This window comes from Triturus cristatus, chromosome 9 (genome assembly GCF_964204655.1).
Source record: "Triturus cristatus chromosome 9, aTriCri1.1, whole genome shotgun sequence".
Lineage (NCBI taxonomy): Eukaryota > Metazoa > Chordata > Amphibia > Caudata > Salamandridae > Triturus > Triturus cristatus.
Window position 1 is genome coordinate 1,703,642 of NC_140592.1, and position 25,870 is coordinate 1,729,511.

The 25,870-nt window shown below is 45.5% G+C and overlaps 1 protein-coding gene across 2 annotated transcripts in view; it reads right to left on the bottom strand.

Moving 5' to 3' along the window:
* LOC146797214 (zinc finger protein 212-like) overlaps positions 1–25,870 on the bottom strand; it is a 149,218-nt gene that overhangs the window by 77,684 nt on the left and 45,664 nt on the right. For both annotated transcript variants that reach the window (XM_085624172.1, XM_085624173.1), the window contains exons 3-4: positions 4,639–4,749; positions 1,919–2,035 (exon numbers count right to left, since the gene is read on the bottom strand). In XM_085624172.1, the coding sequence (XP_085480298.1) occupies positions 1,919–2,035; positions 4,639–4,749 (228 nt within the window). The remainder of the gene's footprint in view (positions 1–1,918; positions 2,036–4,638; positions 4,750–25,870) is intronic.

The following is a 25,870-nucleotide window of genomic DNA, read 5'->3' on the forward strand; positions in this document are numbered from 1 at the left end:
CGCCTGCACTTTCTCCACGAAAAAGGATGCCAAACTTTCACAGTGAGAGTCCGTGCAGATTTCCACCGAGGTGGCCCGTTTCCCCATAAGGTCTTTAAGAACCTTAAAAATTAATTTAGACGGGTTGGGGCTATTCTGAAACTCAAAAGCATAGTATGCGGCCCGGGTTTGACAGATTGCCCTATGATAAATCTTAAGCTGGGCAAAATACGAAGATTTCAGGGTGGGATCAAAGGATTTCCGCCACGCCCTCTCAGCTTGCCGGCACGTTCTCTTAAGCTCGGCAAGAGTATCATTATACCATGGGCTGTGAACTTTAGCATGGCATTTCGACCAGCGCATCGGTATAAGAGAGTCAAGGGCGGCTAGGACCCAGTTACAAAACTGCTCGTATCCTTGTTCCACGTTCAGCAGATTGCCCAGGGGCTGTGCCTCCAAGATCTTATAAAACTCCTCCAGTTTGAGCTTGTGCCAATTTCTTTTAAGGATCAGTCTATCCACAGGTATAAGTTGAGGGTCATCTATAGGGCATGAAACTTTAACCAGCAGATGGTCCGGCCAACCTACCGCCATTGGGTCAGAGACCCTAACCCGCTCCAGTGTGGTAAAGAAGGGGTCAAGGATATGACCTCCAATGTGGGTAGGGGAGGTAACTAGCTGGGTCATTTGCATGGCTTCAAGATCCGCTAACAAGGTATTAATAGGTGTTGATGACCTCTGATCAAAATGGATATTAAGGTCACCTACGATGTTAAAATTGGCACATCTCAGGGCTAAAGAGCTGACCACGTCAGTAAGAGCGGCCTTGAAGACAGTGTCATTCCCTGGCGGACGATATATAAGCATACCACTAAGTGTAAACTGATGACTGAAAGCTACCTTAAAAGAAGCGCTCTCACACGCTGGTAAATCAAGAGCTTTCCATTCAGCCGGGAAGCAGGATTTTATCACCATAGCTATGCCACCCCCTCTAGAAGTGCGATTAAGAGTGAACACTGTATAATTAGAAGGGAATGCCAGATTGAGTATTGCAGTATCCGCATCCTGAAGCCAAGTCTCAGTGAGGAAGATAAGGTCAGGAGAGTCCTTTTCGATGATGTCACGTAAGCACTGATGGTGCTTGACCAACGATCTCACGTTCAGACTCCAGATGCGAAGTACACGCTCAAAGATATTAGTACGTGTATTAGGGGCATTCCTTTCTACAGCGCGCACCCCAGACGGGGTATCAAGTGACAAACTGCCACAGGCACAGTCGAGTCCAGGCTTTGGAGTTCATTCTTCAAAACTAAAAAACGTTGTCGACCCTTTGCATCTAGCATGGGGCGCGACCCACAAAGCTTCACTGCCTACAAAAGAGCTGCCACCTCGGCTGCTCCTGAAGGTCCAGAGCCTGCTTGGACTACCAGGGCAGTGGGTGCCACCAGGACAGTGGGCGCCACCAGGGGAGTGGGTGCCACCAGGGCAGTGGACGCCACCAGGTCAGAGGGCGCCACCAGGGCAGTGGGCACCACCAGGGTAGTGGGCGCCACCAGGGCAGTGGGTGCCACCAGGGCAGTGGGTGCCGGCAGGGCAGTGGGTGCCACCAGGGTAGGGCAGTGGGCGCCACCAGGGCAGTGGGCGCCACCAGGGCAGTGGGCGCGACTAGGGCAGGGAGCACCACCAGAGCAGTGGGCGCCACCAGGGCAGGGAGCGTCACCAGGGCGGTGGGTGCCAGCAGGGCCGTGGGTGCCACCAGGGCAGTGGGCACCACCAGGGTAGTGGGCGCCACCAGGGCAGTGGGTGCTACAGAGCCACCTGCAGTAGCCTACATAAGAACCTAAGAAACTGAAAGCTTCTGCAGAATTCATTCCCTGACAAGAGGCTGCTCACTGCTGGAATTCAGCATTTGTGGAAGTCAGAAATCTAAGAATCTTACCTGGAGTGGGCTCAGTGCTGCCGTCCCCAATTTCTGCACCAAAATGATCAATGAAGACTGGAAGAGGCTCTTCTTTGGTCAAACCCATATCAGCTTTAAGAAACAGACACGGCGCTTCTAAAAGGAGAGAATTGTAAAATGTAAAAAGTACAGAAATGCATTCACTTTAAACAAAAGTTACAGGAGTTGGGCTTCTGTGATGCAACTTTGTTGGTGTTAGAATGTTCCAATGACAGTAACTCCGACACACTGGGAATCCTATGGGATTTGGGGGAGCAGGAAACTGCTCTACATCATTGGTTCTCCGGCCCTACCAAACCCATGGTTCCGCCACCGCTTCTGGAAGTGGAGGAAACAGCAGGTTTGAAAAGGCTGAACTTCCAACGGCTCGGTCACCACAAACCTTTGACATGGTGGCTCACCCGCCACAGCGCCGCCGGGACATACCAACAGTTGTCAATCTGGAAACTGGAGAGGTTCATTGAAGGGATCTGCGGGAGCGGGATCTGCAGGAGCGGGATCTACAGTAGCGGGATCTACAGCTGGATCTCTGGGATCTACAGGAGCGGGATCTGCGGTAGCAGGATCTGTGGAATCAGGATCTGCAGGAGCGAGCAGGATCTGCAGGAGCGAGATCTGCGGGAGCGGGATCTTCAGGAGAGGCATCTGCAGAAGCAGGATCTGCGGGAGCGGGATCTGCAGGAGCGGGATCTACAAGAGCGGGATCTACAGCTGGATCTCCAGGAGCGGGATCTGTAGGTGCAGGAGGGATCTGCAGGAATGGGATCTGCAGGATCTGCAGGAGCGGGATCTACAGGAGCAGGATCTGCGGGAGTGGGATCTGCAGGAGTGGGATCTGCAGGAGGGAGCAGGATCTGCAGGAGCGGGATCTACAGGAGCGGGATCTACAGGAGCAGGATCTGCAGCGGCATCTGCAGGATCCGCAGGAGTGTGTATTTATTGGGAGTGATTTTACATGAAATCTCCCTATTCGATGAGCTTCTTGTTAAAGTGCAAATCAGTTTAGTGTGTTTATATTTGACAATTTTACTTTACCGATCATTTCTGCTAAGGAAGATGTGAGTCTTGGTGGGTGACAGAGGGCCAGATGTACGACCCTTTCCTTTAGCGCCTCGCAATTTGCGACTCATTGCGAGTCGCAAATTGCGAGACGCTAATTGAAATGTACAACAGTGTTATTACACTGTTTTGCGATTCCCAATGGGGTCGCAGATTGCGAGGCTCATTAATATTAATGAGCCTCTCGCAATTTGTGAGCCCATTGGGAATGAGAGATGGTGATCTGCTGGGCTCAGCAGACCACCATGCCTGGGACTGCTTTTTAATAAAGCAGCTTTTTTTTTAAATGCAGCCCGTTTTCCTTAAAGGAAAACGGGCTGCATTTATAAAAACAAAAAAACGTTTTTGTTTCATTTTTTAAGGCCAGGCAGTGGTCCCTGGGACCACTGCCTGTCCTTAAAACATTAAAACATTAATTTTGTCCTTAAAACATTATTTTCCCCAGGGGACGCTTTTCCCTTTCTGAGTGCATTACCACCCTCTTGAAGAGGGTGGTAATTTGCTAGTGTTTTGGGACCGCAAATTGCGGTCGCCAAACATTCATACATGGGGTTGCAGTCGCTATTAGGAATGGAACACCCCTTCCTAATAGCGAGTCGCAAAACAGTATTTTGCGAGTCGCAATTTATTTGCGAGCCGCAAAATACAGTCTGTACATGAGCCCATGCTTTTTAGCGTGCGCAAATGGGTCTAAGACCCGTTTGTGCACGCTAAAAAGCATCGTACATCTTGCCCAGAGTGTGTTATAAGGTTTCCACCTCACTGTACCTTCTGAATCCTGAAGATGTTTGGCGTGGACCGGTTCCTCGCTGTTTATCGAGGAGCGCACCTCCGAGCCAGATATTGTGGTACCTGCTGTAACTTGCACACACGCTTCAGTGAGTCTCCATTGCTATTTGTCCTACATTCAGTTTCAGCCCCCATTTCCATGTTTTGAAAACCCTTCCTGACCTGTATGATTATTATCCAGTGAGTTTATGTTTAACTAGAATGAAAGGCCCTCAGTTATGCTGTAAGCTTTTGAGACCTTTGTTGTATACTTCTTTTGCCGATTTTGGTCTCTTTTTCACCTTAATTCTGTCTTTTTCCAACATTCTTCATGTGGGGTAGAATCAATTCAATTCAATTCAATTCTTTATTTCGGTTAAAAATAACCATAAAAGAGTTCAGTACAATATTTAAAACAATCATTATATCAAAGTGCAGCATTTGTAGTGGGTGCAAATAATCCATACATAAATACAATATAAAAAAGCTTTAGATATTAATTTAAGCACAGTATAAGTTTATCAACCATTTAAAATAAAAATAAAAAGTTTAAGAGAATCACAATATGAAAGTTTTAATATTGACTGTACAACGCAGACCACCACAATGGGCTTTTTATGCGTAGTGTGGCGTTTGGCCAGAAAACCCCTCAAAAACCTGCTCACTATTAAATAATGAATCCAGAGTCGGGAATAAGCTGCAGACCTGGTTTTGATGGGTCATTCCTAATTCTGAGCCCATCATCGGGCGGGCACTCTTCTGTGCTTGGAGGAGGTGGTAAACTGCCGTTGGAGGGGGATGCTTCCGAGCAGGGCTTAGAGCACCATGGAAAGTCCATGTGTCAATCCACTGTTAATGGATGTTTTACTTACTTGGCGGCTGATGTCTCTTGTGGTCGGTCTCGCAGTCCTGCACCTCCGTGCAGCACAGTTCGTCTTTGTCTTTCGCTCTTAATGAACCAACAGTGGTGGCAATAATGGGACCTGATAAAAAACAGTAAACAGAGAAATTCATGCCTATAATTCCTTATGCAATCTGTCAGATATCAGGATTTTACCATTTGACACAATGTGAGATGATGGAGCTGAACTGAGTTGCAACTCCACTGGACAACACTCAAAGCACTTTGGCATGTGGCCTAGTCGCTAGAGCTGCCAACATGGGGAACCTGGGGACCCCAGTTGAAACCCTTGCCTCGGTGCTTCACGCTACCGTGGGTCTTTCTGGTCACATCACTTACTGCCCTGTTCCTAAAAATGTGAATTGTAATGCTACAATGTCCTGTGCTGAAACAATTGCCTGGGGCTATTGATGCTCATTGCTGCCTGGGGACACTGCTGTATGCACTACCTGGGGCCACCTGGTTGGTTCATGAACTGCTTGGGGCATTGGTGAGTTTACTGATTAGGGCTGCTGATTTATGTACTGTCTGATGAAACCTGTGTTATCACTGTCTGGGATCACTGGTGTATGACCTGTCTGGATGCATTTTGCTGTCAAGGGCCATTGATTCATCTTATGTCTCTGGCAATCAATGCTCTTTATGCTGGGACCACTGATGCCCATTACTGCATGCGGACGGGCTTGCATGATTCTGTCAGTGGCCATTGATACATATACTGATAAATCGACTAGCAGAATACACAGCTGCAACTCAACTAGACATAAACTTTAAAAAAACTAAGGTTATGTGTTTCTCTAGCTCACACAAAAAGTTACCGAAATTTACCTGGACGATCAACAGTAACCGCCTGGATCAGGAGGGAACATACAAATACCTGGTACTAACATTGGATCGCCACCTTAACCGCAAGCAGTATCTAGAACAGCGGAAAGAAAAAGCAAGACAGCTACTATTTGCATTTAAAATCTTGCATAAAATATGTAGGGACTGTTCGACGACTCACTTATTGAAGGTCGTGGCAGTAAAATTCTTCCCATCAATCACGTACGGTTCGGAACTCCTAAACACAAAGGACGCAATAATTCTGAACACCACCCAAACCAGCCTCTTCAAAAACCTATTCACAATTCCGCGCCACATTCCACAAGCCCGGATTAGATTGGAATTCGGGTTAAAAAAACAGATCCCATCAAGACAAGGAACTCTGGCAAAATACTATTGGAGAATGAGGGCAGCGGGTGAAGAGTCTCTGGCACACTACTGCTGGCTGGAGGTTGAAAGGCAATCCAGATTGCGTAACTCGGTTTACCCATTCCTGAAACAATCGATTGAAGCTCTAAAGTTAGAGGAAGCTTGGCACGCAATACCATCCTATCTGGAGTTCAAACGAATAGTCAACAAAACAATCAAGCAAATATCTCAGGAAAAAGACAAAGCCTCATCGACCTCAAAAAGCAACGCATGGATGGTGTTGCCAACATATAAAATGTTGAAGCCTCAACCACATCTGTCGGGACATTTTGCAAATCGCATAAAGCAGAAACTGATTTTACTGAGACTGGGAGCTTATCCATCAAAAGACTAATCCCAAAATGGAAACGGACCCGGCCCTCAATGGACTGCCGCCTTTGTGGACAAGAGATGAATCATTGCTCCACCTACTATGCATTTGTCCGGCACTAGTATCCATACAGAAAGAACTCCTACGGCCAACAATGAAAAGAGAACAAATAAGGACTTGTAGATCCACCGTAACAAAGTGCTTAGGAGGCTCGACAGTACAACTGGCATGCAAAGCAATAGAGTTTCTGAGCTTAGCTGCAAACGAACTAGAAAAGAGAGACAGAGAACTCGAACCGGCAAGGCATGCAAGGTGATAACGTGCAATTAATCATCCCGCAGTCTATTTGTTTACAGCTGAATGCACTTTACCTTGAGGAAATAACAGGGATTCATCAATGGCACCAGCGCTTTATCTCAGACCACCAAGCTGAACTCAAAAGATCTCATACAGAAAATATACACACAAAGACATAGTCTCTTAGAATCATATATTTCTTTTTAAATGAACATCGCCACTTTATTTGCTAATCACCCTAGGCCCGCTCTGAGACATCACGTAACCAGCCTGGCCGGAAACAGCCAAAGAATAACGATCAAAGACGTACGTTTTTCATAGCATGACTGGCAATCACAAGACTGTAGGAATCAACTGCAGTCTGTTTTAACATGTTTTTTATTACACATTTTAATGAGAGTTTACCAACAAATCTGTACTTTGGCTCTTGAATTTTATGTGTATCAGCGGTTGTGCCGCTCTTTTATCATTTAAAATAAATCAAATAAAAGTAATTTTCATCAACATATACGGGTTTGGCACACTGTTGGCGGAACCCGATGCATGTAATACCTTGCCCATCAATCCATGTGGTACTCAGGGACACTGATGCATATGCTGCCAATATCACTAAGCCATGTCCTGTTGCAGGCTATTGACAGGTACCTTCTCTGAGATCACAATTGCTCCGACTGCCTCAAGGGTATTTTTTCCTGCTGGGAGGAACTATATTTTAACATTTAATGTGACAGTACCCTTACTAGACTCTTCCCTCCTCACCCCTCCTGGAATCATCTCATACCTCTTTTTCTATTCACATCTCCCAAACTAACCTTCCTAAACCCTTCCTTCTGACTTTTCCCCCTCCACCTCCCCTTTACTCATCCCAAACCCCCTCCTATTGCTATGAACTCCAAAAAAAAACAAAAAATCTTTCTACACCCTTCCCTTTTCTATCCTTTCACTATTCCTTTTCAATCCAAATATTAGACTAACATGTCCACTACTCAAATGAATTTCATATTTTTCTATACTAATTCCCTACTAATCCTGTTTGGGTTCTGGAGTACTGTGCTACCAGCCAAAAAAGCGCTTTTACTCCTCATCAGGGGTAGCAAGCGCTAAATAAATGCAGACCTTTCCCTCTTCTATCCCTCCACTATCCTTCTCAATCCAAATAACAGACTAACATATCCACCGCTCAAATTAATTTAATATTTCACTATTCTAATTCACCACTAATCCTTTTAGGTTCCGGAGTAGCGTGCTACTCGCCGAAAAAAGTGATTCGGCGCCTCGTCAGGAGTAGTAAGTGCTATATAAATGCAATTACAACGTGAAACACTTTTAGCGTAATTTGTAAGCATGCTTGTTTAGGGAGGCTTTGGTGTTTTAAAAAAAAATAATTTTGGAGTCATCTGACATTCTTTTACCACTTTTACTGACTATATTTGTTTTCATGTCGTTGGAGTCAAAGGCCGTGTTATGTCCATTGCTGTGATTTCAAAGATAATGCACATTATTATGTACTGCTATGACTTTTACAATCTATAAACTCTTGGCTATACCATGCTAGGTGGGGCTAGCTAATCTTGATTTGTTTTCCATATGAATTCTGGTCCCTTTACCAGTCCCAGTGAAATCATTTTACGTATCCAAGATTTAAAGAATAAAGTAAAATTGAACATTTCTACATTGCACCAGTTTTATTTGTTAACATTGTGGTAAAGTGTCACTCAACGTGTCATGCAAAGTTTCACACATTTGCTGACAGAGGTAAGTAAATCCAGCTGTATGAAGTAGTCCCCTGTGCTGTAAGGTCTCTGTGCTCAGAGTGAGCACACATCCCTTTCCTGCAGCGTCACAAGAACCCCATGTCAAAGGTCAAACGGTTTCATTGAGTGTATATACTTATAGTGCGACAAAATGCATTCTTGTAACACTGCTTATATTCCTGCAGGATGTACACTTTCCAAACAACAATTATTACTCCCATATTTTCTTTCCTCTCTTTCACCAAAACAAATGCAGAACTTCTGGTCTGACCTCTTCACGAATGGCACAGTCAACATTCAATGTGTCCGCTACTTTGGAGCCAGGCAAATGGACAAGCCCCATATTGTGCATCGCTACTGGAACACATTCACCTCCAGACGCTCCCTTAGAGTCATGATTCTCCTTGTCTGTGGATTTATCCTTGAAATGCCCTCCCACCAATCCTGGCAGAGATTATAAAAGTGACTGGTAATTTGTCACACAACATTTGTTCGTCTGCCACGTTCCTCCATTGATAGAAACTTCTACTGTTATGTTTGTGCCATTTTCATCTTTATTGGACTATTCAAAAATACAACAGATTCAAAGAATAAGAAGAAAAGTGAATACATTATTACATTCCGGATACAGATATTTAAAATTATGTATCAAAAGTTAATTGCAAAAACTGAAGACAACAAAGAAAAGGAAATGGATGAAATGATGACAATATGAAAAGTCAGACCAGAAAGCGTTTGAGAGGTATTCTACAGGAGAGAGTGTGAAAGAGATGTATTCTTCAGTTAGAGATGTGTGAGGGAAATGCAGCTTCCTGAGCTGAACTTCCACCTCTGGGGCTTTCTTCAGAAGATTACTTATTTCCAACAAAAATAAGTAGTTTGTATTAAATACTCCGGCAGGGATTCTGCAAAAGTGTCTCAGGAGTGAGACATTGTAAGTAAACTGGATGCAAAATTTCAACCCAACGTTCCAGTCAGGCGGAAGTGTGTGATGGCTAAGTAAAGAGATCCCTTGTAATGAGAAACATCTCAAACCAGTGCAACCTATTCCACCGATCCTGGCTTCCAGAGACAGCCAACGTCTTGATGTTGTTCTATTTACATGTTTACTTTTAAGGCCATTCTAACGATTCCCAGATTCAACGCATAATCGGCCTTCACTTTACCTAGTTGGATGGACTTTATCTTCTGGGAGAACTAAGATCTTTGGAAGTCTTCATTTTGAAGGGAAGGATGCCTCCCAATATCTCAGCTAAAGCTACCCGGCATGGGCGGCTGGGTTCCTCGATTATTGACTATATATCAATATCCTGTTCAATCGTGTTCCAGATTTGGCTACTTCTAATTGGTTATTAAAAATGGAGATGGAATAACAGATATTCACCAAGCTAATGCAAAGCTTTATGGGAAGCCGAGGCTTATACTGTTTTTTAACAAACTAACTGCTAGCTTTGATATAGACCAATGGAACCTCCTGTTAAAGATCCAACTGTTTGAATTAGTCATGTCTGACTTTGTGCAATATATGAAGAATAAATGTACCTCCCACCTCCAAAAGACCTGGAGTACGGTACATCTAGAAACTTGGGTTACAGAAGGGGTGTTCACTAGCTCCTCTGCTGTTTTATATTGAAATGTCTGATTTTCCACAACACTTTTCTCACATTAATAATTTCCCCGTAGATTGGTGTCTTTTCCGCTGCATGCTCCTATGCATGCAGATGGGCGCGCCCCAGGTATTGCCCACATTGCTTGTCACATTTTATTTTAATTGCTTTTAAATTTGCTCAATTTACCCAAATAATTTAGTTACAAGAAATATCACTTGAGAAACAGTACTTTCTGCTGCACATAGCACTTTTCTGGTTCCCTGATCTGCCCTGGCTTTGCCGTTTGTGAGGAGGGAATTGCACTCGATACTTTTTAGAGACTACTGCGGCCACCATTTTCTTGTGGTCAGCAGTCTAGTCTCCAGAGTTCCTCTCTAATCCCCTATTTAAACGTCAGCCTGGCGCGGATGCACAGCGCTCCACAGGTATTGCCTGCATTGCTTGTTATAATTAATTTTTTATTGCGTTTAACTTGCATAGCACCTTTCTGGTTCCCAGGTCCGCTCTCATGTTTGCATGGAGGGAATCGCCCGCATTGCTCATTTTATTTAAATTTTAATCGATTTTACCTAGCACAATTTGTACATTTGGAGTGTCGTACTGCTGCTAGAAATGTAAACAGCAGCCTAGCGCGGACAAGGTTTTTGGTTCTGTAGTAAAGGTTTTCAACAGGAGTAATATTCTAAATAATAGATACTAACTTTTGTAAGCAGGCTTGAGTTATTAGACAGAATCGTCAGCGTGACAATTTCTACATAACATAGAAGACTGTGTGCACCAAGTACTGTGGTACTTTGAAATTTGGGACCGCGTGGGAGGCAGGGCCCCACCCCTGTCTATTCCGGTATCAGCGAACCGCGAATGACCAATGCAGTATATACAAGTGCTTTGTATAGCGTTTTATCGATTAATACACTGTGTATACGATATTATACATTGACTTCGTGGGTTCCATCTTGGAGCGGTGGCCATCTTATGGTTGCCCTCACATAGGCTACACATTACAAACAAGTACGGGCCTTTAGAACACATGTGCCTTCTGTTTGACTTCTCTGTGACCTGTGCAGTTTGGCTCCACCGCCCCAGGTCAGTCCGGTCTCACGAGCTCCCCGTCCTACGGCCACCTGTGATTAGCATCAGGGTTTGACACACCATAAAGCCTTTTCATCCCACACAAGCCACCGGCTAATCTCTTTCACACCTGACTCTTCCTGCTTTATGGCTTGTTTTACAAACAGGAGATGCCCGTGTTTATTGGGGCCTGTTGATATCTGATGTGGGATCTGAGCCTCGCTGGGTAAATAATTGTGGGATGGCTTAACTGGAATGTGGGATGGTCATCATGACTCTGCCTTTTCGTTTGTAATGAATACATGTAAATGACCATATCGTAAAACAAGGAATGTGTGCCTGAAGCATGATATTTTGTATTTAAGGAGATGCCCGTTTCTGTAAGTTTAAGCAGTCTCCTGAGAACATACATTGTGTTGTACTTCTCGGATACCTGTAATTGGTCTGCAGTCAATAAATTGATCTTTGACTTCACCTAGAAGACTCTGTGTTTCTGTAGGTCTATAACAGGAAGAACCCGAAGTCTTAGGGTGTGTTCCCCTGCACCGCTGGGCTTTAAAATCCCAGTACTTCAGTTGGCGCCCAACGTGGGGTGATTTCAGTGGTACCAGTCCAAGCCAGAGGTTCGTGAGGAGCTTCGTGTGGAAATTCCGGAGGAAGGCCGCCACTTCATCGACCCCTGCATGTCGACGTGGTCCGAAAGTCTTTTCTGCGAGGTTCTCCGCGTCCCGACGGCTACGAAGGACTGCTGCCCTGATTAATCGCCCTGTTTTGGACCCTTGACGATTTTGGTAGAGCGAAACAATCGAGAGAGTCTTCTGGTGACGCCATCGATCATCGATATTCAGTTAAGTATAAGTGGAGCGTCTCCCAGTTTGTTTGGTATCCTTCGGGAATTAGGTATCCTTCGGGATCGTTTTGATTTGGAGCTTGCAAGTGCCAAAGCCAGAGGACTCGTGTATTCACGAGACTATCGTATTCGATAATCCTTTGAAGTTTGAAACTAGACTAGTAAGCGAAGATGCCTGGTTCTAGTGTATTTGGAAGATTGTTTTGTTTAGGTTGTAGAAGGGATTCCCAATTGGAGGATTCGTGTCCGGTTCCTCCAACTGGAACTCAAACTTATGAGCTTTATGTAAAACATGGCGTGGGCCCCATTGCATATAATGAAGTATGGATCCGATACACCAGAAAGGACGGTGTTTTAAAATGGCCCCAAAATGGTAGTTTTGATACAAATATCTTAGATAATTTGGAAGTTAAATTGTTTAAAAAGAAAGCCCGGCCGGCGATGTTTGATTCTTTCCGCCTATGGCGAAAGGAAGCCAAACAGAAGGAAATTAAGCTAGCGAAAAGGAATATGAGAGAAAGAGGTATGTCGATGATGCAAGCAGCTGTGCAATTTAAAGATAATGAGGAGGAACAAATGAATGAGCAGTTACATAGACAGCGCAAACTAGGGATCGATAAATGTTACCCTGTTTTGTCACCCCTTGTGCAAGATGAAACAAAAGAGAAAGAGAAAGACTCCCTAATGTCCCATTTGCTAAGTTCGCCACCCCCGTATGCGCAAAATGCCACAGCGCCACCACAGCTCGTAAATGTGCAGCCTCCAGTAAATATGCCGCAAGCCTTCTCACAACCGCCAGCTCCTCCTCAGCTGGCTCCTATCCCTGCAGTGCAGCCCTCTCAAGGGCCGCCAGTTTTGTTACCTGTTGCCCCCGCGCTTCCTGCGACTTTGCCTAGCACATCAGCTGCCTCCCCTGGCGCTCTTTCTTACACTACCCAGGTACCTGTATCTGAATCCGCTTTTCTTCCCTCTGTCTATCCCCCCGTTTTCGCCTCAACTTCCCCTTCAGCACGACAACGTCTAGCTAATGTAGTTACTAGTTTAATGTCGCCTCTCTTTGGGTCATCTAGTGTGACCCCTGGTTTACAACGTAAGCAATTGCGTAGTCAGCTGCCTGGTCCTGAAGAGAAGGAGGTGTTAGATCATCTGGCACGTAGGTGGATTGGTTTCCCTTCACTCTATAATGTGGAATCAGTTGTTAACGTTTTCCACCAATGGGATGCCCCAAAACAGAGGTATGTCTTTGACAAAATGTGTGAATTCCTCTGTGAGGAATTGGAGGATCATGGTTCAAACCCAAACCCGCAGGAGTTGTGTCGAGTGCGGTTTGATTTTGAAACAAGTACAATTGTGGGTCCCGATGTAGATAAAGCGGTTGCGACTTTACTGTCCTTTAGGAATGGCGATTGTCAGCAATCATTGTTCGAACAGGAATTCCCTGTGGGGAAAAAGGGAAAAGTGCGATAATACCCTATGAGAGAAGTCCCTCCGGTATGGAAGGAAGCCGTTGCGGCTGATGCCGCTCGAGGTATTGCTGCTGCTCCAGCACATTTTCAGCGTGTTTGGGTACATGTCCCATGGAAGCGTTCTGAGGTGTTAGCGCTTAAGCAGACATTGCCTGACCCCCGTAAAAACCCTACAGGATATTATAAGGAGTTATCACAAACTGCAGAATCGTGTGTCATGAATCTAGCTGACATAGATATGTTGTTCGGGAATGTTGTTCCACAGCCTTTATGAGGATCCATTCGTAATACGGATCATGCTGCAGAACTAGGGGGCACATGGGCTAATATTATTGCTGCAGACGCTGGCCAAGTTGGTGGTGCGAAGCCTGACCCTTTGGTAGCAGACCTCCCTGGTAGAATTATTACATACATGAAAACTTTAATGCCCGCGATGCGCGTGAATTGGGATAAACTATCAGCATGTAAGCAGAAGAAAGATGAGACAGTGTCCGATTTCTTTACAAGGTTTGAAGAAACGTTTATCGACCACAGTGGTCAAGACATGAGTACTGAAGGTGGCCAACGGTTATTTGTTGATAAATTTGTGCAGAATCTACTACCCGAGTTGTGTAAGAAATTAAAAGATTCAGAGAGTTCTTGGGCTGTTTCCTCTTCAGCGCAAATACTGGCTACTGCACATTATTACGAAAATAGAGATAAAGACGAGAAGGATAGAACAGATAAGAAAACGAAAGAACTGAAAATGAAGGTCCTTTTACAGCAGGCTTACCCGCCACGTGGAGGACAGAATAATTATAGGCAAACCCAAGGTATCTATCAGCAACCCCAACAGTTTCAGAATAACCAGCAAATGAATGGGTATTATCAACCACGTATCCCTGTAGGTCCCAATCAATGTTCATATTGCAGAGAGGAAGGTCATTTTAAGTATAGTTGTCCTAAATTGTTGCAGCGTACTAATAATGCGTATGGCGCAAGAGGTAGAGGTGGTCAGCAAGCTTCTAGAGGTAGAGGGCGTGGAAATGTTCCCCAGAACGCGCGTCCTCTTCCGCCTCAAAATACGATAAATAGCTTTGATCAGCAAGCCAATGCTACTGGTAATACAGCTCAGTACTATAATAATGATTATTATGCAGAAGACGAAAATGTGGAAGGTAATGATTACTAGGACAGCCATAGACAGAGAGAGGGAGTTGTTTCAGTACCAGTGGATCAGAGCGGACCGTATGTTAAGGTGACTACAGCGGGTGTAACAGAGCCCTTTCTGCTGGATACTGGTGCTGCAAAGAGTTCAATTATGCATTCAAAACTCCCTGGCGCGCCTTTGTCTGGCGAAATGAATGTTTCAGTAGGTTTTTCTGGCGCCCCAGTTAGAAACCCGATTTCTAGTCCTATGCCACTTTCTGTTGGACCTTGTGAGCTAAAAGCACCCCTCATCCTAACGACAGGTTGTGGTGAAAATTTGCTAGGATTAGATTTGTTAAAAAGATTGCATGCGACGCTATATTGTTCTCCCTCAGGAGTACAACTTACATTAGGTAAGGAAGTGATTTCCCGGGTGTATTTGTCTAAGAATGCAATGCCACCTGAATTGTCATCCCTTCCGGATGTCCTTTGGGCTACTGGTCCCAATGATGTGGGTCTCTTGGAAATACCGCCATATGTGGTCACTTTAAAAGCCAATGTCAGATTGCCACGTATTCCCCAGTACAAGATCTCCAATGAAGGTCAGAAAGCGTTGTTAGCAATTGTCAGTGATTTGATTAAAAAGGGTGTAATTGAAGAGACAAGAGGCAACATTTGCAATAGTCCTGTTTTACCTATTTTAAAACGAACGGACCCTTCACAGCCACCTGTTTACAGATTTGTGATTGATCTTAGAGAGGTTAATAAGATTGTTGTGCCACAGTTTCCAGTTGTCCCTGATATAACTGCCTTGTTAACTATGATTCCAGCCTCCGCTGCATGGTTCTCAGTGATCGATTTAAAGAATGCTTTCTTTAGCATCCCAATTGCAGAGGAGAGCAGGGACATTTTTGGCTTCAGTTTAGGAGGTCGAAGCTTCCGCTTTAAACGCGCTCCCCAGGGCTACTGTGAAAGTCCATCAATATACAGTCAGGCTTTAAAAGCGCAGCTTGATGCACTTGTTTTACCTAGTGGCGCTATCCTTATTCAGTACGTTGACGATTTGCTAATCGCCGCGGATACTGAAAAGATTTGCAAAGAAGCTACATTGTCATTGTTGCGTCATTTGTCTGCCTTCCATCACAAAGTGTCTCTCTCAAAACTGCAATATTGTCGACAAGAAGTGACCTACTTAGGTCATCTCTTATCGAAGGAGGGAAGGAAACTGACCCCAGAAAGAATTCAAGCCATTGCACAATTGAGCGTGCCAAGAACACAGAGAGAAGTGCGTGCTTTCTTGGGCATTACTTCATACTGTAGGCACTGGATACCAAATTTTTCTTTGCTGGCAAAACCTTTGTTAGCACTAACATGTAAAGACACACCGAATCCTATCCCATGGTCTGAAGAGTGTCAGAAAAGTTTTTGGGAATTGCGTAATGCATTATGTTCAGCACCTGTGTTGGGTACCCCTGACTACAGCAAGCCTTTTACATTGTATGTTCATGAAAAAGATGGTTGCGCATTATCAGTATTAACACAGCCTTTTGGCGACAGACCGCGTCCATGCGCATATTTTTCGTCAACCTTGGACCCGGTAGCGAGGGCATTGCCAAGTTGTTTGAGAGCTACAGCCGCAGCAGCTATGTCTATTCGACAGTCTGCTGGACTGGTAATGGATAATACATTGATTGTTATGGTTCCACATGCTGTGGACACATTGTTAAACAGGACCAAGACACAGCACTTAACTAGTGCGCGATTGTCAGGATATGAATTGACACTGTTAGCAAATCATATACACATAAAGAGATGCAACACGTTGAATCCAGCTACATTATTGCCGATTCCAGCAGACCTAGATGAGATTGAGCAACATGATTGTCTGTTCAGAAAAGAAGAAGAGACGAAAGGGAGAGTGGATCTTAAAGATACTCCCCTGACTGAGAGTGATGGTACCTTATGGGTGGATGGTTCGTGCTTCAAGCTTCCGAATGGTGATACAACTGCTGCATATGCTATCACGACTTTGCACACGATTGTTGAAACTGCACGTGTGCCACATAATTCGGCTCAAGCAGCAGAATTAATTGCCCTTACAAGAGCATGCATGTTGTCTAAAGGAATGAAAGTGAACATATATACTGATAGCCAGTACGCCTTTGGCGTGGCTCATAGTTTTGGGCGATTGTGGAAAGAACGTGGGTTCCTGACTTCGCATGGAGCTAAAGTTCAGAATGGCAAGTTGGTGAATGACCTCCTTGAGTCACTGACCCTACCGTTACAAGTTGCGATTATGAAATGCAGTGCGCACAAGAAAATCACTGATGATGTTGGTCGAGGTAATGCGTTTGCTGATGAAATCGCGAAAGAAACAGCAAAAGATGTGAAGACTCGAATGTATGTTGCAGGTCCTGCAAGATGGGTTAATGATGTTGGAATGTGTGAAAACACGATAGAGAGTGTGAAGTCCTTTCAAGCTGAAGCCACAGAGAAAGAGTTGAGCAAGTGGAGAGAAAGCACGGGTAAATTGGATGAGAATGGTTGTTGGATTGATTTGTCAGAACATCGGCGATGGTTGTTACCCGATGCATATGTGCTTCCAGTGGTTACTATGGCACATGGAATGGCACATATCAGTATGAAAGGAATCTGTAAGTTGTTGGCTCCAGTATGGCAGAATGCTGGAATTCCCAAGTGTGCAGAGAATGTGGTCAAGAATTGTATGGTATGTTTGAAATACAACCCTGGTAGGGGAACCCCAACTCCAGCTGGTCATTTTGCGCCTCCATCATATCCATTTGAAGTTTTGAAGCTAGATTTTATCCACATGGAAAGGTGCAACAACTTGAAATATGTACTGGTTGTTGTTTGCGCTTTTTCAAAATGGATAGAAGCATATCCCCTAAAAGACAACACTGCTTTATCCACAGCCAAAGCCCTTAAAGAATTTTTCCCTAGGTTTGGAATGCCAAGAATGGTGTGGAGTGATAATGGGAGTGAATTTGTGGGTCGAGTGATGAAGAATGTGTGTGAGGGATTAGGGATAAAGCAAAAATTTCACGCTGCAAATCACCCCCAATCAGCTGGATTAGTAGAGTGCTACAACGGCACTCTGAAGCTAAAACTGGCCAAAATCCAGGCGAGCTCCGGTCTTAAATGGCCTGACGCTCTGCCTTTAGCACTCCTATCCACCAGAATGACTGTGCATTCACGAGTGGGACTTAGTCCATATGAGGTGGTTTTTGGCCGCCCGGCCAATGTATGGGGTGTGCCAAGACCGACGAAATTCAGCGAAATCGAACATCCAGTACTGCTTGATTATTTGTATGAATTGACGGCTAAATTGCGTGTTTTACACCAACAGGTGCATGATACTCTCCCCAGGCCTCTGAAGTTCCAGGACACCCTATCGACCCTGGCACGTGGGTTCTTGTGAGGAACTTCCAGCGAAAGAGCAACGATGAGCCCCGTTGGATTGGCCCTCACCTCGTACTTCTGTCGACAAGGTCAGCTGTTCGAGTAAAAGGGAAGAAGAATTGGATTCACGGCGCCCACTGCAAGTGGATCCCTTTGCCTCTACCATATGACCAGTGGGTCCAGGAGGGTATCGCTGACTCTGAAACTGACACTGTACCCCGTTTTGTACCATTTAGTGATGCACGCGTAAGAGGCACAACTTCAGAACAAGAGAGTGACGATATTTTGCAAGAAGCTGTGCCACCGTCAATTCGGTTGGACACTACAGAGCCTGAACTCTTGTTTCAAGACCAGACAGTATCTGGCAGAAACCGCTACAACCTGAGACCAAGGCCTATGGACAAATAAAAATTCCTTTCCCTTACTATTTTTTGATATTATAGCTCTCCCATCTGAAGAACTTTTTGATTTTTGTTTTTCGAACCACCATCCGGGTTCAGCCGCAGGGTCGCGGTGCCAAGACTTTGGGGTACAGGCCGAAGACGTTAGGTCAACGGTTCTGGTTGGTCTAGGGCATTCCCTGGACCGACAGGCGTACCCCTTAGCAGAAGATACTCACCCGCCGCGAGCGGCACGATTAGAGGATGGAGTTTTTTAAGATGGAGAGACTCACTGAGGAAATGAACTTTAAAGCGAAAATATGTAAAATAATGAGGAGCAAACGTTTTGTATTATTATGTTTGTTTATACTATGTAGTATGATGGTGTTCACTGTAGGATTTGTATTCTTCTCCTCTCAAGAGCCCATTGCACCCACTGTACAGCCTATACCTCCTCCTACTGCTTCCTTGCACTCTTTCCACCCTCTGCCTGAACACGAACAAGCTAGACGATCAGAGTTTGTAAACAACTCGTTTATTCAGCTCCTGCACCAGCACCAACTAGTCATGAATACAACCAATTGCTGGGTGTGTGGGCTAATGCCACATACCATTAACAAAGGTATTCCTTATCTAGTGCTGCCGTTTAGTTACAATGGATCGTCATGGGCATTCCAGACCATGTTTCTCTTTGCATTAGATGCCTACTCCCCGCGACAACCGCGTTCCATCAGACCTAGCACAAATAATAAAGCTTTCATGAAAGGAGTTGCCGATATGAGCAGAGATATCGACGTATACTCATCTATTCCCAAAGAAGAGTTGAGAGCTTATGTAGGGTGGAACGCGACCGGGTATAGTATTAGTCTGGGTGAAAGGCAGTGAAAAATCTCATCCCCAATTTGGGTCGTACCCCACATGGGTCGGTTCTGTTTACAAGGTAATGGTCAGAATCCAAGAGCTCAACTGGGGAATAGTGACTGTACTGAAACGTACACTTTTCCATCACAGTTTTCCCCTGCGTTTTTGGCTGCCAAGGGTACATATTTTGTCTGCAATGACCGAGCATATACATGGTTGCCCCCTGATTTCTCGGGCACATGTTATATTGCAAACTTGCTACCGCCAACATTTACTGCTGCCTCTGATTCTCACAAGACCAGAGTTGTAAGAGGCGTGATTAGTAAGGAGGATACTGCCGGTCAGGAAGCTGGAGACTTCTTTTTGGGTTTCCTACCGTTTTGGGGACCGATGGTCAATAGTAGGAACCTGAGACAACTGACTCGTGTGGTTAAATCCACTGTTAATGTAACGGCTGGTGCCCTTGGTAATTTGACAGCTGAGCTCCAAGCGGATCGCCTCATGACTTTGCAGAACCGCATGGTTCTAGACGTCATACTTGCAGACCGCGGTGGGGTATGTAAGGTTATCCAATCTAGTTGTTGCATTTTCATACCAGATAACGCTCCAACAGTTTATCAGGCCATCTCCAAACTACATAAAATATCTGAATCCATACATGTGGATAAAGGAGATTGGTCGTTGGTGGGGTGGTTCTGAGAACTGATATCTGCCTGGGGTTGGAAGATGGTCATTGGAATGATCTTAGCCATCCTTTTCCTGTTCTGTCTGTGCATACAGTGTGCTCCTGCGATATGTGGCCTCTGTGCTACATTATGTGTAAGGAAACCTGTATCGAGGGACGAGCTAAGTAATAGGATGATGCTACAGCAACATCTCCATGACTTCATGAATATTGACCTAGACTCGGATTGATGTGAGTATAGTTATTGCCCATGTAAGGGCAAAAGGAGGGTCTGTGGTACTTTGAAATTTGGGACCGCGTGGGAGGCAGGGCCCCACCCCTGTCTATTCCGGTATCAGCAAACCGCGAATGACCAATGCAGTATATACATGTGCTTTGTATAGCGTTTTATCGATTAATACACTGTGTTTACGATATTATACATTGACTTCGTGGGTTCCATCTTGGAGCGGTGGCCATCTTATGGTTGCCCTCACATAGGCTACACATTACAAACAAGTACGGGCCTTTAGAACACATGTGCCTTCTGTTTGACTTCTCTGTGACCTGTGCAGTTTGGCTCCACCGCCCCAGGTCAGTCCGGTCTCACGAGCTCCCCGTCCTACGGCCACCTGTGATTAGCATCAGGGTTTGACACACCATAAAGCCTTTTCATCCCACACAAGCCACCGGCTAATCTCTTTCACACCTGACTCTTCCTGCTGTATGGCTTGTTTTACAAACAGGAGATGCCCGTGTTTATTGGGGCCTGTTGATATCTGATGTGGGATCTGAGCCTCGCTGGGTGAATAATTGTGGGATGGCTTAACTGGAATGTGGGATGGTCATCATGACTCTGCCTTTTCGTTTGTAATGAATACATGTAAATGACCATATCGTAAAACAAGGAATGTGTGCCTGAAGCATGATATTTTGTATTTAAGGAGAAGCCCGTTTCTGTAAGTTTAAGCAGTCTCCTGAGAACATACATTGTGTTGTACTTCTCGGATACCTGTAATTGGTCTGCAGCCAATAAATCGATCTTTGACTTCACCTAGAAGACTCTGTGTTTCTGTAGGTCTGAAACAGGAAGAACCCGAAGTCTTAGGGTGTGTTCCCCTGCACCGCTGGGCTTTAAAATCCCAGTACTTCAGTACTAACCAATGTACATGCGATTGGTTTTGATAAGAAGATGGGCAATCTGCAACATTTTCACCATAGTATAAAGGGTGCAGGTAGTATGATGTTCAGCACCTTCTGATCTTGGTTATTTTTTAGCAAATAGTGTCTTTTTTGACAAGTGTTGCAAAGAGTGTCCACTGTTCTTAGTAGATACTTTTTAATACTCTGTGGTGTATTTCTCATGAAGGTTTCATTGTTTGCAAACAGTGTGGTATAAAGTAAACGTTCTCCATAGAGTAAACACTGTTTACAGTACTCAGTTCTCTACTGATATCAACTTCAACCGAACTACCATACAAAAATACAACCCCCAGCTAATAATGCTTCTGCCTGCGAGCGGACGAGAGCAATCTTTTGATCTGTTTCCTTCACACATTACTGCGGGCAGGGAAACAGATCAAAAGTCTGCTCCCAGCAAGTGGGATCATTTTTTAAGATCCCACCCGCTGGGAGTGGACTTGGCCTTTGCTCCCACCTGGCAGAAGTTTTGAAAATGCCCCACCCAAGCGAGAGCAAACACAGGTTTCCATACCCGTACCGCTGCGCACAGGGAAACCACTATGTCCTGGGGGTGGACTCCCAGGGACATAGCTTATGAGCCTGCCCTGGGGGTGTGCTCCCCGTGCCTTTAGAGGCTCTGGGAGGGGGGATGCGCAGCCCTGCTCCTCATTTTTTAAAATTTCCGCCCCGGGGTGGGCTACCTGGGGCCTCTCGAGGAACAGGGAGGGAGGCGGCTTGGCTTCTCTCCCCTTCTTTAATGATTTTGTCGCCTGGGGTGGGCTCCCCAGGACCTCCGATGGCTTGGGGAGGGGGCCTGCAGGTACCACTTCCCCATCAATAATATGTTCGGCCCTTGGCGTGCCCTCCCAAGGCCCTCTGGAGGCTCCGTGAGGGCGGTCACGCAGTCCCGTCCCCTTTATGAACACAGTCCAAGATTTAATCATATAATATATAAATGCGGCCAGAGAGTCTTGCAGCAGTTTTTTGCCTTTTTGTTTTTTTCTTTTTGGCCCCGGGGGCGGGAGGGTCCCTCCCATGGGGCCTAAGAGGTCAGGGTAGCCCTATCCTGCCCCCATGTCTCTATTTTTTTTTATACCTTCAGGACAGGGAACTAAGTCCCCCGAGTCCTGTAATGGCAGCCAGCATAATTTTTCACATGTTGTTGGCAGCCAATAAGAGCACTCGCTCTTGCAGGAGTCGAACTCCTGCAGGAGCAAGACGGCGCAAGGAAAAAAAAGCTCCCAGGACCAATCAGAATGCTCTATTTTTAAACTGGCGCTATTGCAAGAGTCTCTCGAAACTCTCACGGTCCCAACTGCCAAAATATACAATTATTTTTTAACCAAAATCTCAAAAACTACTGAACAGGTTTACACGAAATCACAAAAAGCACGATCTGAGGACCAAGATCTTGCTTCCTGCTGAATTTGGTGAAATTCCGTTCAGCAGTTTTTGCTGTGGCCCCGTCTAAAGACGTCTATGGAAAATGCATGAGGATTTTGTGTTTTGGGAACCCCCCTTTTTACCTTGTCCCCGTTTGACGGATCATCGCGAAACTTTCCAGGAAGGAGCTGAGGTGGATGAACCTTTTGGGAGGAACGTTTTGGGAAGATTCGTCCAATGGGGCCAAAGTTATTAGCACACCAAAAAACGCTCTTTCTATGGAAAAGGAGACCTAGGGCCTCATGTAGGTAGCGAAATACCGGTCGGTAACGGCCGATTTTCGGTAAATATGCCGTTACCGACCGGTATTCAGACAAGTGAGATGTAGGAGTCCAAAAACCACTTTTCGGTAAATATGAGGCGGTAAATACCGATTCATAGTTACCGAATTCTAAAATACCGATTCATAGTTACCGAATACATAATTAACGAATCGGTAAATATGAAGTGGTAAATATGAAGTGGTAAAAATTAAAATGACATGTAGGAGCACTCGGTAATTAAGAAATCCAAGAAAATCGGTAAATAAGAGTCGGTAATTAACACGGATTGAAAGCAGGTGGTAACCAACAACAGTGCAGCTAAGCAATCCCAAAATGCAACAGCGTGGACACCCTGGCAGCTATGTACGTCATTGCAAGGCGCCTACGTCTACAGGCAGCAGGACTGAGGGTTTGGCGACGGAAGGAACGCATCCACAGACAGCGCATCACACTATTCCAGCTGACTGATGCAGAGATACATGAGAGGTACAGGCTACACCCCGAAACCATCATGGACTCAATCAGGGACCCGCACCCACTCCTGGACCAGCCAATAAGAAGGGCGCACGCCATACCCCCACATGTGCAGGTGCTCTGCAGCCCACATCTGCTGGCATCCGGCATTTCTCAGGTGGTGACAGCTGCGGTGGGTGGTGTATCCCAGAGTTGCCTGTCCCGTTCCTTCAGGAATTTCTACCACCATTATACTGGCTGCATTGATGGGACACACATCCCACTCTGTCCACCAGCTGACACAGAGCACATCTACAGGATCAGGAAGTCCACCCACTCCATCAATGTGCATACCGAATGGAATGATGTTGTGAATGGTCCCGTGGGTGGCAGAACCAAAAGGTGCGCGTATGCTATTTACAACGAGGTCTGCAAGTTGTCGCACAGTGAGGCGGCTTCCAGACTGAGAGCTATTGACCAAGCAAACATGGAGAAGGCCTAAGCCGTTATAGATATTAGCTCTAGCACTCTCACTTCTAGGATTCATACATGAGACAATAGGCACATGCAAGTACACGGCGCATGCAATGTACAAGCCCCGATTTTGGCGTGGGTCCTACGAGGTATCCCAGTGCCTGTGATTACACCTTCTTTCACTGTGCTTGCAAACGGTATTCATTTAATTATGATTCATGAAGTTTGCTGCGGGATGTGAGTGGTAATCCCGTACATAACTGTCTCGCATGAAGTTGTCTGCTGCAATACTGTTCTTTTTCCACCCCCGCATGGGCGGCGGGATGTTTCCATCTGGCCTTCGATTCCAACCTTGAAAGCAGAGTCCAACAAGTTGAGTAGAATAGAGCGCCATTGTCCCACAAAGAGGTGCCTTTGACTTCCTCTCGTGAAATATTTGTCCTTCACGTTGCTACTACGCGCACTGAGGAACAGGCGCCTCTGAATACTGACCTCCCCCTGCATTTCGGCTCTTTGATCCAAAGTATTATCAATGCCTCGTCCACGACCGGCCTGGCTCAATTTTTTTTAACATGTGGGGCTCGGGTCTCGTGACCTCTTTCCAAACTATTTTTGGTGTAATTCCGGCATTTGTTCATTCACTGTTCTCGAGCATCTTTGGAGGTGCTCCGCTGCTTCTGGCGCTGGTGGCAGGTGTGCTGCTTTTACTCTTCATACTCCGGAATGGCTGCTCCTTCTGTGCCACACGAGCACCTGTCCCGTCTGCATCTTCTTCGTGATAGGATGCTTGACTTCTATGGTACTTTGCCATTGGCGACTTTGAGCCTGGCTTATGGATTATCCTTCAGGTATTCCTACTTCACCTGCGTACAACCTGTATTACACTGCCTGGATTGTCCCTTTGAATGGCCTCTGGATTTGTGCTTGACCAACATGGTGTCTCCGGTGCCGGATTTCGATCGACTGATGCGGCCCTTAGTGTCTCACGAGTTGTCCTGTTCTGGTGTCCGGATCATGGCGTGTGGAGCGGCGCATGGTATCCTGGGTAATTGGGACATCTCAGCGGCAGCCTACGACTTCTTGTCCATGAGCTATTTGGAGGAACATTCCGGGTGCCCTCTGATTGTGCTGGAGGCTCCGTTGGTTGGAGAACACGTATGTTCCTTTTCTTTACTCAATTGGATGGCTGAGACTTTTAGTGGCCCTGGAAACGATTGCTTGTTGGAAGCCGTGGCCACATATGCTGCCTATACATTCATGGATTAACTGGATTGTCGTCCATTGCGCCTGTGCTACTGGACAGCACCCTGGCGCAACATTTATTTCTTTTATTTCTCGTTTTTCTCTTCCTGATGGTCTGCTTGAGTTTTTTACTATACTTGCATTGTGTTTTTTGGAATTGTATGCTGCAATTAATTGGACTGTAGGACTTTGGCGCTGCATTGGTTACGCCCTGTTCTGCTCTGACGAAACTGAACTCTGCGTTCTCTCTTTTCTTGCCTATTACATATTGCTTCGCTCAAGGGGGCGTGTAGTGAGTTCTCCCTGAATACGTACATGCATTGTTCAGTTGGCATAACCACGTTGAATGTTATGTAGCCATATTTGTGTCTTTGCACACGACACTGCGTTTACATGTTCTTTCTTGAATAAACTGCTGACTCTAGACTTCCTTCAGACGAGTGCATTCTGTTGTTCCCATCCCAAGCTCTGCGCAGCGACCTTGGTCTGTACATGCTGTGACACACAGTCTGGAATGTTACACAATGCATGTTTTCCACTCTAGGTTGTTCGACCCACGATTTAGCCATGGCACACGCGCAGCTGCACATACCTGACAGTTGGTGCTTTTCATAGCTCAGACATCATGTTTATTGTTCATACCGAAGACGAGCCTTCCTGCGAGGAGACTCCTGATGCTCCTGTGATGTGATTTCACTAAGCTGATCTTTGTGGTATGGGGTCCCCTATTCAAGCCTGAGAGACCTTCTATCATGACATGATTGTGATATTGGCTACTTAGTTAAGGGAAGGTGGTAGCCTCCTCGGTATTTTCCGATTCGCTAAATACCACCTCGGTATTTACCGATTCGGTGGATACCACCTCGGTATTTACCGATTCGGTGAATTCCGATTCGTATTTACCGAATGTTACCGAATCGGTAACTGTTACCGAATTTTTACCTACATATAACTTACCGGTTCTAATTTACCGATTCGGTACGGCTCGGTATTTATGAACCGGTAAAATTTATTTACCTACATGAGGCCCCTAATTAGGTAATACATTTGCATAGATATATGAACAATTAACTTATTGCTC